The sequence below is a fragment of the Aedes albopictus genome, chromosome 3, assembly GCF_035046485.1.
Source record: "Aedes albopictus strain Foshan chromosome 3, AalbF5, whole genome shotgun sequence".
NCBI classification, from domain to species: domain Eukaryota; kingdom Metazoa; phylum Arthropoda; class Insecta; order Diptera; family Culicidae; genus Aedes; species Aedes albopictus.
The window spans coordinates 308,576,148-308,590,765 of NC_085138.1; the positions used below are offsets into that span (position 1 = coordinate 308,576,148).

At 42.1% G+C, this 14,618-nt stretch overlaps 1 protein-coding gene across 4 annotated transcripts in view; it reads left to right on the plus strand.

The window, feature by feature from the left end:
* The window catches only part of LOC109431051 (sialin), a 75,688-nt gene extending 61,304 nt beyond the window's left edge, over window positions 1–14,384 (plus strand). For all 4 annotated transcript variants that reach the window (XM_029865656.2, XM_029865657.2, XM_029865655.2 and 1 more), the window contains exons 3-5: window positions 12,549–13,679; window positions 13,742–13,983; window positions 14,057–14,384. In XM_029865656.2, coding sequence (XP_029721516.1) covers window positions 12,549–13,679; window positions 13,742–13,983; window positions 14,057–14,260 — 1,577 coding nt within the window. In that variant the 3' untranslated portion in view covers window positions 14,261–14,384. The remainder of the gene's footprint in view (window positions 1–12,548; window positions 13,680–13,741; window positions 13,984–14,056) is intronic.
* The last annotated feature ends 234 nt before the right edge of the window (window positions 14,385–14,618 follow it).

The window sequence follows — 14,618 nt, forward strand, 5'->3', positions numbered from 1 at the left end:
TCCTTTATGCCAAACGTCCTTATGCCAAATGGCATTATGCCAAACGGCCTTATGCCAAACGTACCAGCCCATCATCCCTGCACATTTTGGCTCGCGGCACGACGGCACGAGTTGAGCTTCTGGTAGAACTACCGTGTTTCTTGGGAACGGCACAGCAGTTCCATTTCTTCGCACTCCGCTTCTTCCAGGCGGCGCTTATTCTCCCGAAAGTGGCGGCTTTGCTGTTTTCGCTTCTGTTTGTAACGTTCCACGTTCTGTCGGGTCCCTTGCTGCAACATTACCGCCCGCGCTGCGTTCTTCTCCTCCAAAACCGTTCTGCACTCTTCGTTGAACCATTGGTTCCGTCGATACCGTTTCACGTACCCGATGGTAATCCATCGAGTCGATGTTGGCGCCACGATAGGTCGTGACATCGATAATGGCGGAGAAGTGCCGTCCCTCAATCAAAACGTGGTCGATTTCAAATTCCGTCTGCTGTGGTGATCTCCAGGTGTAACGTTAAGGGAGGCTCTGTTGGAAGAAGGTGCTACGTATGGCCATATTTTTGAAGGCAGCGAAATCAATGAGTCGTAGGCCGTTTTCGTTCGTCTGCTGGTGGGCGCTAAACTTTCCAATCGTCGGTCTGAATTCCTCCTTCTTGCCTACCTGAGCGTTTAAATCTCCTATGATGATCTTCACATCGTGGCTTGCGCAGCGATCGTACTCATGTTCGAGCTGCTCGTAGTCCTTGTCATCATCAGTACTTCCGGAGTGTGGGCTGTGCACGTTTATTATGCTGAAGTTTTAGAATCGGCTTTTGATTCTCAACCTGCACATTCTTTCGTCGATCGGCCACCAACCGATCACGCGCCTCTACATATCACCCATCACGATGAAAGCTGTTCCCAGCTCTGGTAGATGGTATGATTACCTCTAAACGTTCGCACCATGGATTCTGTTCAACACATCTCCTGCAGCGCTACGATGCCTACCCGCGGTCCTTGAGTAGATCGGCGAGTATGCAAGTGCTCCCAATGAAGTTGAGAGATCGGCAGATCGAGTTTCTAATCGCAAGTCCTTTTTGTTCGCTGGGGTCATTTCCTTTGGTCTCGGTTTGCATTATACTGTTGCTGATTTCCGTTTCAATGGTTTTTTACGGTTGGCTCGTAGGGCCTGACACCAATCTTCTACTTTCCAGAGGACCACAGCGCACAGTTAAGCCTAGAGTCCTTTTCTTCCACTCGGCCGTTGATCAGCCGCCCCTAGCATGGGGATCTGACGCTGTTGTGAGCCGATCCTCCTGGAGAATAGACGCTCAGGTTTGTAAAAGCAAACAACAGTTTTGATCTGTGTTTGTTTTGATTTTCGAATTGGTTATAGACCAAAATGGAGCAAATATTGCAGCAGCGCAAATGGAAAACTCGTTTTTTTCGCGACTGTTCAGTGGTCAACTTACCAGTGGTTCGTTCGTTTGTCCCTGCAATCATTCCAGATGTTGAATAGCACCAACTTAGAACTTCCGGGAGCGTTCAAGAAGATCTTGAGAAGTTTGAAGGGGCTTTCAGAAGTATTTCAGGAGGTCTTAAGGGGATTTAGGGAGGTTTCATGGAGTCTCAGAGGCATTTCAGTTAGTTGCATAAGGACTCAGAAAGTCCCAGGGGCGTTTTAGGTGACCTCATGAGGAATCACGGAAGTTTCAGGGGATCTCAGGTGCATTTCAAGGGACCTCTGTTTGTTTAAGAACATTACAAGGGATCTCAGGGACATTTTAGGGGATCTTAGAAGTATTATGGGAGGTTTCAGGAAGTCTCAGGAGGATTAAAAAAATCATCCCTGGAATGCTCCTGAAACACACCTAAAAAACCCTAAAACAACAGACAAACAGACGTCTCACTCTACACACTTCCCATCGTTTCCCTTTTTGACGGATTATTCAAATATTCCGTAGTTTGCAACTCGCTCGATCATGGCGCTCGCATCGTTTTTGCTCATGTTTGACGTTTGCACACTACCGCCACCGACTCAGTGGGTTTGCGAACTACAGCGTAATTAGCATTGGGCGATTATGTTTTCGTGACGATGATTTTTATCGCATTTTGTTCTAAGTGATACGTCTGTTTGTCTGTGCTAAAACCATCTTAGTCCTCATAAATTGAAATCCCCTTGGCCCCCATCTTAAACTCCAACCTTTTTTCTAGAACTATGTTCTAGAAACATCAAGAAATCCTATTCCAATTTTGTATAGAAACTTCAAAATCGCAAATCTGACACAAATGCAGTATCGTATTCTTCTGTATGGCTCTACGTTCCCACTGAAACTTGGCCGGCCTCTCTTCAACTTGAGCACTTCCACAGTTATTAATTGAAGGGCTTTCTTTGCCAGCCATTGCATGAATTTACATATTGAAAGGCAAGCACAATGATACACTATGTCCAGGGAGTCGAGAAAATTTTCCCGACCGAAATGGGAATCGAACCCGCCGTCTCCGGATTGGCTATCCATAGCATTAACCACTAGGCTAACTGGAGAATCGAATCACGTTGCATTTGTTTACCGTGGCTTTCCACGAGTTCTGAAGATTAGTGCTCTTAAAAACGTGAGTAGAGGCTCAAGTCGACCATTAAGTCAGCCATATTTGTTTTTTTTCTTAAAGCACTGCCTTATTTACAAAAAAAAACAATGTTTCCATGCTCTGTTCTAATTTAGCTGTAGGTACACATTGCTGCCATCGGTCGCTTTGATGTCACATGTTACATTTTGACATGTTTGAGGTTTTTATGTCAAACGCCATAATTTGATACATTAAAACCTAAAAATGTGCATAAATTTAAAAAGGCTTAAAATGAGGGAAATTTATGCATAAATTTAGTTTGGGCTTCAATGAGGGAATCTAGTTCACGAGAGCAGGTCTTGCCCATGGGCATTTGAGGTGGGGCTTAGGAGGTTTCTATAAAGTTTCCAGAAAAGTGGGTTCCACGGGGCTTGTTTCAGAGGGTTTGGGGTGCTTTTTAAAGGCATTCTGTCAGGTTTTGATGGCGTTTTCATGGGATTACGGTAAATTCAGGGGAATTTCAATAAAATATAGGGAGTTTCAGGGACGATTCAAGGTGCTTTAAGGTCAATTCAGGAGATTTCAGGAGCCTTTAAAAGGCGTTACAAGAGGTTTTAATTTGTTTCACGGTATTTCAGTGTAATTTCAGAGCATTTCTGGGGGTTTTAGGAGCATTTTAAGGGCGTTCCTAGAGATTTTTGGGGCGTATGATAGCATTTCAGGGTCGTATCGTAGTGTCGTATCAGGTGGTTTGAACATCTTTAAATCAAATAGCATTTCAGGAACGTTTCAAAGGATTTTAGGAGGGGGTCCCTGAAAATCCTGTGCCATTTCCTGAAACGCATCAAAGATCCCTCTCGGACCCCTTATAACGCACTTGAGACGCTCAGAAACTCCCTAAAACTCCTCCGTAACGCTTCCGTGACGCCTCTGGTTCCCACCGGAAATGCTCTGAAACTTCCTGAAATGCCTCCAAAATCCCCCTTTAGCCCCCTCGAACCCCATATAACGCACATGAGACGCTCCGAAACTCCCGAAAACTCCTCCGTAACACTTCTAAATCCCGCCGAAAATGATCTGACTCTTCCTGAAATGCCCCTAATACCACCTCGGACCCCAGTAACGCACCTGAGACGCTCCGAAACCCCCTAAAACTCCTCCGTAACGATTCCGTAACGCCTCTGTATGCCGCCGGAACTGAATGCTCTGAAACTTCCTGAAATGCCTCCAAAATTCCCCTAACATCCCCTTGACCCCATGTAACGCACCTGAGACACTCCAAAGCCCCAGAAAACTCATCCGTAACGCCTCTGAATCCCAAACCCCTAAATCCCCCTTAATTCCCACGACCCCATATAACGCATCTGAGACGCTCCGAAACCCCCAAAAACTCCTCCGTAACGCTTCCGTAACGCTTCCGTAACGCCTCTGAAACTTCCTGAAATGCCTCCAAAATCCTTCTAAAATCCCCTCGGACCCCATGTAACGCATCTGAACCCCCATAAACGCCTGCCTATTAGGCAGTGCCTAATGCATCCGAATCCCTCTAAGACCCACTTGGACCCCATGTAACGCACGTGAGACCCTCGAAACCTCATTGAAAATCCTCTGAAACTTGCAATACTTTCGAAAACCCCCTCAGGCCCCCAAAAACCCCCCTTAGATCTCCTGGTACCCCGCGGAAACCCCTTGGGATCCACTGTAACTCCCCTATGACTTCCATTTGCTCATCCCTTTCACCACCACCTGGCCTCCGTTGCAATAGTTACCGTCATTATCAAAAATTCTTATGCACAACATTGGTTCTGAGTAGCTTTCCCTCTTTTTATGCAGGGCATTAAAAAGGTGCATAAATTAAAAGTGCATAAAAACAACATGCATGAATTGAGGTTTTAGTGTACATATTTTAGAAATATCTCATCAAAATAATAAATTAGGTAGGTATGATTACCTCTAAACGTTCGCATCATGGATCCTGTCCAACACACCTCCTGCAGCGCTACGATTCCGAACCCGCGGTCCTTCTACATGGGCGTAGCCAGAACGGGGAAGGGGGGCCGAGTCAACTCAAAAATAATCAATAACTCAGAGTTTCAGAAAAAATATCTCGAAAAATAAACTATCCTAATAACTAAGATTTTTATTCACACTTAACAAACCTTTTTTACTTGAAAGCCACATGAAATTTCGCCAAGTATTTCTCGAAAAGAACCACTTCAATCTTATCATAAAATTTTACCAAATAACGAGCTTGAATGGCTAAACTTTGTAATGTTTATTCATGGAATACAAAAACAGCATGCCAAATTGTCCAAATATGCCGGAAACGGTTGCGGTAGGGAATAGGAAGGACTTTGAAGAACCATATGCTGCTATAGAGTACGCTAATTTCCACAAGTATTCAATTCAAGCAAACGTCATTCTAACAGGAAAATACCTGGGATTTCTTTACGAATTCTTTCAGGGACACCTTTAGGAATTGCTTTATGCATTTATTCAGGAACTTCTTCAGTAATTCTTTCTGAAATTCCACAAAGGACTTCTCTAGGAGTTTCTCCTGCGTGAATTTTTCCATGGGCATCTTGCAGGATTCCGATAGTGATTATTTCAGAGTATGCTATAAGAAATGCTCCAAGAATTCCTCCCACGATTCCTTCAGATTTTTTTACAAATACTTCTGAAATGATGCCTCGACGAATTCCTCCTGGATTTTTTTCCTTCATGGATTGCTCCAGAAACATTTTCAAGAATTCCTCTATAAGTTTCACCAGACATTCCTCCTGGAATTACCAGGATATCTTTAGAGGTTCTTCCAGTGATTGTTCCAGTGCTTTTTTTTTCGAGGGTTCTTCCAGGAATTTCTCTAGGGATTCCCAAATGAATGTCAACAGAAATTCTTTAAGGTATTTCTGTAAGTGTTCCTTCAGAGATTTCTTCAGGGATTCCTCCATATATTCCTTCAAGAATTCCAGTAGAGATTGCTCCAATAATTCAATATGGAATAATTCGAAGTATTTCAACAGGAGTATCTTACAGAAATCCTTAAGGGAATTTTACAGGAATTAGCTAAGAATTAATGCAGGAGTTCTATTGTACAAAACATTTTTTTTGGGAATCCATCCAAAAAATTCCAAAAATGATTGCAGATATGGATTCCTTCTTATTTTCTTCCAACCGAAATTCTTCCAGGAATTTGTAAGGAAAGCTTTCATGGGATTTTCCGAGGAATTCCTCATGTGATTGCTTCCGGGATTTCTCATGGGATTTCTTCAGGAATTCCTTCAAGTTTTCCTTCATGAATTTCTCCAAGGCTTCACCCGGAAATTTCTTCTGTGTTTCTTTCAGGCACAAATCCAGGGATTAATTTGAAAATTCCTTCAAGGATTCCCTCTGGAACACTTTTTAGAATTCCTTCAGGAGTTCCTCTTGGATTTTTTTTTCAGAAACTCCTCCAGGAATTATCCCGGAAGTTCCTCCAGGAATTGTTAACACATTCCCTTAGAAATCCTCTAGGAATAGTTTTGGGATTCCTACTGGAATTTCTTCAGGAACTCCTGCTGGGATTCCTTCAGGAACTGCTACAAGGGTTCCACAAGCAGTTCCTCCACGAACTCTTCTTAGAATTCCTTCAGGATTGCTCCAAGAATTCCATTTGTAATTCCTTCAGGGATTCTCAAGGGCTTCCTCCGCGGATTTCTTCAAGGTTGTTCTAGGAATTATTCCAGGGATTCCTCTGGGAATTTATGCAGGGATTCCCCTAAAAATTCATCCAGCGATTCCTTCAGAAATGCCTCAAGAGATTCCTCCAGGAGTTCTTATAGACTAGAGTTTCCTGCAGGAGTATTTCTAGAGATTCGTCCGTTAATCCTTACAGGAATTTGTCAAGGATATCCTCCTGGGATTCCTCCAAGATTTTTTAATGGGTTAACTCGGGAATTCCTTCTGTGATTCTTTCTGGAAAAAACTTATTTTAAATATTCCTCTAAAGATTCTCCACGAACTCTTCTAAGGATTCCTCCAGGAATTCCTTTAGGAAATATTTAGGAATAACCTCAGGAATTTCTCTTGAAATTGTTTCTGGAATTCCTTCTCGAGTTTCTTCCAGAACTCTTCTAAAGATTCCTGTAGAATTTCTCCGAAAATTCCATCTGCGATTTCTTTAGTAATTATTCCTGGTAGTCCTCTACGAATTCCTTAAGAGATTCATCTACGAATTTCTTCAGAATTTCATCTAGGATATTTTTAAGGGATCCGTCCAAGAATTGCTACAAGATCTTTTTCAGAAATTCCCCCAAGGAATCCTCCAGGGTTTCCTCAATGCATTCCTTGATGACTTCCACCAGGTATTACTCCAGTAATAGCTTTCGTGATTCTTCCTAGAATTCCATCAAGAATTCCTACATAAATTTATCCTGAAAATCTTCAAGTGATTTTTCCCAGAGACTTCTACAGGAATTCCTCCAAAGATTTCTCCAGGAATTCCTCCAGGAACTAATTCAAGGCAATCCTCTCAGAATTACATCAGGAATTCTCCAAGACATTCTTCTAGGAAATTTTCCAGACATTCTTCCAGGGATTCCTTCTTGGATTCTTGCCGAGATTTCTCCAGGACCAGCGATTTCTCCAGGAATTCCACCAGATATTCGTCCAGGAATTGCTTCAGGGGCTCCTCCAGGAGTTTCTCCTGGGATTGCTTCAGGAATTCTTCCTGTGATACCTTCAGAAATCATGCAGGCATTCCTCATGGATTTCATCCAGGAATTTCTTCAGGGATTTCTCCTGGAATTTCTTTAGAGATTCCTCCAGGATTTTCACCTGGAATTAATCAAGGAATTTCATCATAAATTATGTCAGCAATTGATCCAGGAAATTCTCCAGAAAATCCTGAAAAAATTCTTCCAGGATTTTCTCTAGTAATACGTTCTAGATTTTTTTTCAGGAACTCCTCCAAGTATTGCTGTAGGGATTCCTTTAGGAATTCCGTTAAAAATTCCTCTAGGAACTTCTTCAGAGATTTTTCCATGGATTTCTGCACGAATTTCTCCAAGGATTCAACCAGTGATTTCTTCAAAAATTTCTTCAAGGATTTCACCGAGAATTCCTCTAGAAATTCCGTCAAGAATTTCTCAGGGCATTTTTCAGAAATTTCCCTCAGAGTTCCTCTAGAGATTCCCCCGAAAAATCATCCAGTAATTGTTACGCGAATTCCTCCAAAAATTCGTCCAGGAATTCGTTTAAGGATTCCTCCAGCAATTCCCAAAGGAAAATCTCCAGGAATTCCTCCAGGCATTTCTTCAGGCTTTTATCCAGGAATTTCTCCAGGAACTCCTCCGGGAAATAGTGTAGAATTTTCAGTAGTTAAAATACACAGAAATAAAAATTAAAAAAATCCTCCAGGAATTACCCCAAGAATTTCTTCAGGAATTCTTCCAGAAACTTCTCTAGAAATTGATCCAGGAATTGCTCCTGGACATCCTTTAGAAATTATGTCAGAAATTTCTACAAGATTTTTTCCAGAAAATCTTCTGGGGATTTTTTTCAGAAATTCTTCCAGGAAATTCTCCAGGAATACCCTCAGGATTTTTTGAGGGATTCCTCCTGCAAATCCTCTAGGGATTTCTTCAAAAAATCGTGCAGTTATTCCTCCTGGAATTCCTGTAGAGATTCCTCCAGGGATTTCATCATGGCTTCCTCGAGAAATTTCTCTAGGAGTCAGGAATTCTTCAGGAATCCCTTCAATTTTTTTTTCCAGAAATTCCGTTAGCAATTCCTCCAGGAATTTCTCAAGGGATTTTTTTTTCAAAAAAAGAAAAATAACATAAAAAGAAATATAAATTTCTCAGAATTCCTCTGGATATTTCTCTATCAATTCATCCAGTTATTCTTTCAAGAATTCCTCTAGAGATTTATCCAGCGATTCTCTCGGGAATACCTCTAGTAATTCCTCCAGGCATTCCTCCAGGGTTTTATCCAGAAATTTCTCCAGGAACTTATCCAGGAATTCCTCCAGGAAATACCCGAGGAATTTCTTCAAGAATATCTCCAGGAATTGCTCCTGGACATCCTCCAGAAACTATGTCAGCAATTGATTTTTTTAGGGAAATCACCTAGGGAATTCTTCAGAGATTCCTACAGGAAGTTCTCCAGGGATTTCTTCACAAATTTCTCCAGGGATATTCCCAGAGATTCCTCCAAGGAATCCTCCAGAAATTCCTCCAAGGGTTCTTCCAGGAAATCCTCCTGGAATTTCTCATGGGATTTTTTCAGAAATTTCTCCAGCAATTTCTCCCAGAATTTCTCTGGAGATTTCTCCACGAATTCCTCCAGGATTTTTTCTCTAAAAATTCATCCAAGAAATTTCTCCTGGAATTTCTGCTGGGTCTCATCCAAAAATTCTTTCAATAATTCGCCAAGAATTTGTGCAGAAGTTTCTCCAGGCATTCCACCAGGATTCTCTCTACAGATTTTCCCAGGAATTGCTTCAGGGATTCCTCCAACAATTCCTTCAGGGATTTCTCCAAGAATTCCTCCACGTATTCCTTCTGAAATTTCTCTAAGGTTTCCTCCAGGAATTCCTTAAGAGATTTATTCAGATATATCTCTAGGTATTCCTCCCATAATTTATGCATGAATTCCTCCAGGTATACTTTCAGAAATTCTTCCAGGGATTCCTCCGGGAATTCCTCCAGGGATTCTACAAGGCTTCCTCCAGTCATTCCTGTAGGAATTGCTCCAGAGATTAAGGTTCTTTCAGGGATTTATCCAGGAAATCTTCCAGGGATTGCTCCGGGGATTCTTCCTGGGATTGCTCCAGGAATTCCTCAAATGATTTCTTCAGAAATTCCTGTCAGGTTCTCTTCAAAAATTCATTCAGGAATTCCTTCGGAAATTTCAGAAATCCTTTAATAATTTTTCAGGGATGTACCCAAGGACTTCTCCAGGATTACCTGATGATTTTTTTAATTATTTCAAGAATTTCTGGAAGAATTCCTCCAGCGAATAGTATTGGAAGATATTTTTTAAAGGACTTATATAGAAACCAGGAAATTCTAGGATAGTCCTCAAGAGAGTTCGTTATTTCCAAAGAGTTCAGCTATAATTTCTTATGAATGTTTTTAGACATTATCAAAAAAAAAATCAGGGGAAAATAAATGCACAAGTGAATAAAAATCCTTTATCTTGCAGAAATTGGTCACCGCTACAAGCACCACGTTGGTTTATGTAGATCAGACGAGCTTTTTTTTAACGTACAGTATGCGGCAGGAAAAAATGCGAAAGTGTTTTTTAACTTCAAACCTCATTTTCGTCCATTTGACATTAACCAATCTATGTTTCAACGTTCCATGATCTATAATAGGCTAATTTTCTGAAAAGTTAATTAAAAATTTTCCCATTTTGGTCACTAACCTTTACAGGGCGGCGCCTGAAGATGAAGACAACCAGAATTTTCAAACCGCAGAAAATCACACTGGTCGCTAAATTTCGTATCTGATAAAACAAAATTTTTGATTTTCTCTACAATATCATCAAATATATGTACTTATTTCATCTGGTATGTGAAATTACATGGCTCTGGATCAGTGTGGTCTGGTTGTTCATCGAATTTAAGCTAATTTTGTTACTGTTATAGTCATTTTGTTTAATGACCATTGGGCGCGCAGTTTATTTATACCCGCTTATTAGGCCTACATTATCACACGTTGAGTGCTTTGTCCAAACGCTCATACATCATCACCATAGCTTGGGTCCCTTCACATTGCTCAATTCCGGGCAATGAGAAAGCGGACTCTCTGGCTAAGGTGGGCGCTAGCGGAGGCGATATTTACGAGCGTCAAATCGCCTTCGACGAATTTTTTGCATTGGCCCGTCAGGAGACCTTGATCAGCTGGCAACACAAATGGAGAGATGGAGAGATGGGTAGATGGTTGCACTCCATCATTCCACAGGTGTCGAAGAAGCCATGGTTCAAAGGGTTGGATTTAGGCCGCGATTTCATTCGTGTAATGTGTCGGCTGATGTCCAACCACTATTTGTTGAATGCACATACCTTCCGTATTGGGCTCTCAGAAAGCAATCTCTGTGTCTGTAGCGTAGCTTACCAGGATATCGAACATGTCGTGTGGCAATGCAATGAGTATCGTGAGGTCAGATCTGAGCTGCATGAAATTCTCCGGGTCCGAGGAAAACAACAGAAACCCGTTAGAGAAGTGTTGGCAGGACTTGATTTGGAATACATGAACCTGATGTACCAGTTTTTGAAACGTGTTGATGTCAGAGTTTGATGTAGTACGTTCCTTGTTTTCGTTGTCCGCCTTTTGGTTTTGTTGTTCGCCCCTGTCTGTCGTCACCCCCTTCCGTTTGTCCTCTTCTTGTCGTTTTCTACCGATAAAGTCCTTTTTTTTTTTGGTTCCGTTACAGATATGGACAATTTGTCCCATCAATGTTTTAGTATAAGTTAGCAAATAATTTAGTTTTAAACCCATAAATCCCTCCTTCCCAATTTTATTTTTTTTTTTTCTCAATCCTTAACCTCGAAACAGCCGCGAGTACTTCGGCTTCCCAAACTAACATAGCTTAAGGCAGTAATAAATTGTAAAATGTAAAATCATTGTAAAAAAAACAAAAAACAAAATATTTCGGCTCAGTTATGCTCATGTGGCGCCCGAGCCTTCCAAATAAACGAATTAGTAAAAAAAAAAATTATCACACGTTAAACATCAAATATGTTCATTTTTATTTTTCAGTGCTAGAATATAGACATTGACTGATACACTGTCATGAAAAAATAGTCATATATATCCCATATTTAGTGTGTAATAGTGCCTTGAACTTTTCGCATTTTTTCCTGCCGCACCCTGTATTGTATAATATACAACAGCGTGACTGCTGAAAGGTTAAATAATGCTTTTAGAATATAATGTTATTATATTCAATTTCATCGTTTTGCGTTTAGGTATTAAAGCTGGTAGGTACAAATTTGCCAAGAGTGCTTGCCCCCCTCTGACCAAAAAGCTGGCTACGCCCTTGACCCCAGGAGCGTTCAGGAGTCTGTCAGAGGCATTTAGAAAGGTCCCAGAGGAATGATCTTTCAGGGACGTTCCAGGGGATCCAGTGTGCCTTAGTGGTATTCAGGGACATTTCAGAGGATTTACAGGTGTGTGTCTTGGAGCTCCAGACTTTAGTTTAAAAGGTTTCAGATTTAAGGGGCGCTACAGGGGGTCTAAGGAGGCCTTAAGGTAGAAGGGATTACAGCATTCTAAAGCGTATCAGGGGGTTTCGAAGGTTTCAGGGAGGTTCAAGACGCTTCACTCAGAGAGTTTCTGGGGGGTTTGCAAGAGTGTTTGAATGCCTTTTAAGGGGACTTCAGGGACGTTTCAGAAAGTTTCAGTGGTGTTCCAGGGAATGTCAGGAGGTTCAAGAATGTTTCAGGAATTTATAAATGATCAGAGTCTCCATAAGATTTCTTAAAGCCCAGGACGTCTCTCATTCCCAATGTGATCTTTAACGTTTTTGAGCCGAATTGTTTTTCCTGCCGCAACTTCGTTGGCCTCAAACACGTCTATTGTGCCGTGTTCAATCGCTGGGGTCATATATGATCCCTCCGGCCACAAACCTTTTGTAGCGCCCCTGACAGGGCTTTAAACCATTTAAAGCTCTCTTAAACCTCCCAGGTCTCCTCAAAACAGCATCTGGCTTCCTTGAAATTCCAAGAAATCCTCTTATCCCCATCTCAAACCGCCTATCTGTTCCTATATATTAACTGCCATATATTAACTCAATGATTCCACCAATAATACGACTAGTGCTCAAAATTCAATTGTTTGCTTGTTTTTTTTTTTTCATTGATAACAAAAAATATATACAATGCCTGTCTACGGCACGGCAAAATAAAAATGATAATGTAACTCTTATCCACGACCTTCACAAAAACATTTAAATAGATACATAACAATAATTAATAATTTCGCGTGTTACCGTTGATTAATGTCCACCTCAATTTCCTTTTGTCTCTTGCAGGAGCCATCCCGAAACGGCTAATCGTGGCCATTATGATCTTCATCGCGTGCCTAACGTCGTTCATGTTGCGTGTCAACATGTCCATCAACATTCTAGCCATGGTTCATCCAACAACGGCCACAGCCAGACAGGCAACCAACTTGAGCGATTCGACGCTTGTTAGCCAATCAGCCACGCTTCCTACCTCCAGCGCAGCGAGTGCGACTCTTACATTGCCAGGGTGGAATGACACGATCGAATCGGCAAACGAAACGACCTTCACGAGCGAGTCAACCGAGGTTGATAAAGATCCAGATCTGCAAAATTTCGGACCTCGCTACCGATGGGATCAGAAAACGCAAGGAAACATTCTCGGAGCGTATTTCTATGGATATTTGCTCACATCGCTACCAGCTGGACTGCTAGCCGAGCGATTCGGGCCGAAACTGCTGATAACGGTTTCGTTTGTGGCTTGTGCGTTAACGACTGCCGTAACTCCGCTTCTAGCTGAATTGGGAGCGTGGACGGTAATTGGATCGAGAGCCGTGATAGGGCTGCTAGCCGGTTTCGTGTATCCTTGTCTGCACAATCTCATATCGCGATGGATTCCTCCAAACGAAAGAGGCAAAGTAATTGCGTGTATCTCAGGAGGAAGTACTTTTGGAACAGTAATCACCTGGCCCATAGCCGGAATAATAACCGAACAACTAGGATGGCCAGCCTCGTTCTACATATCGGCCCTATTCGTTCTTCTGATTGCGGTCCTCTGGGTATGTCTGATTGAAGACTCACCAGCGCAACACAGAACGATAACAGCGGAAGAGAAGAAATTCATCGATGACACTTTTGGAGGAACGGTGTCCAAATCCAAGTCATGGCCACCGTTGGGCAAGGTGTTCACATCGTTACCATATTTGTCACTGCTGCTGCTACACTACGGGAACTTCTGGGGTATGAACTTCTTCATAACGCAGGCACCGAAGTTCATGAACGAAGTGCTTGGATTCAACTTATCTAACGCTGGATTCTTATCCAGCTTGCCATATCTGGCGCGAATGTTCTCCGGATTCTTCTTTGGCTACATCGGAGATCTAATTCGGCAGAAGGATCTCATGAGTACAACCGCCGTCAGAAAATCATTCTGTTTGTTTTGTAAGAGCCTATATCCACACATCAAAGTCTAGATTCTAACTCTGAACTCTCTCTCATTTTAGCACATCTCATCCCAGGAGCCTTCTTGATAGCGCTTCCGTACATCGGTCAGGATCCGTTGGTGTGCGTATCGCTCATCGTAGCATGTTTGGGCGTCAACGGTGCTTCCACCATTACAAACCTGGTCAACGCACAAGATCTGGCGCCGAATTTCGTAGCGACGCTGTATGGAGTGATGAACTTCCTCGGCACGACAGCCGGCTTTATCGCGCCTATGTTGGTCGCACATTTCACCTCGGAAAGTGTAATGTCATGATTTCAAATCTTACCCCAATGAATGTAAAATCAACTCACATTCTACATTCCTCTATATCCAGAACACCATGGAGCAGTGGAAGAGCGTCTTCCTGATCAGCGCAGCCATGTACGTGGTGTCGGGCGCTATCTTCATCGTTTTTGGATCGGGTAAAGTGCAAAGCTGGAATGAGGCCAAAAAGAAGGCGGAATCGACGGAGAGCACGGGTACAGCGGATATTAGCGCCACCTACAATGGCGAGTGTACCATTGGCAAGAAAGAGTGAATTTGATGCAAGCGAGTGTCAAATGATTTAAAGTTTGCATGAGTCAGTATTTTACGTGTGAAATTTGTGGTATTTAATTTTATATTTCTTCATGAAATAAAACAAATAAATGAGAATACATTTTTGTGAGCTATTTTTCATTAATCTAGGCCAAATAAAGAATCCTCAGCCGGACCCCTGGGAATGAGAGAGAGGAGATAGCTTACTGACAGCCATGATTAGCGTTGGGCAATTTTGAATCGATGTTCGCTGCATCGATGTTTTTGTTCCGATTAATCGATTTTTTGAATCGATGTTGAAGCCCCACGAAATCGACCGAATCGATTTTTTACATCCGATTTTTCTTTCGATTCAATTT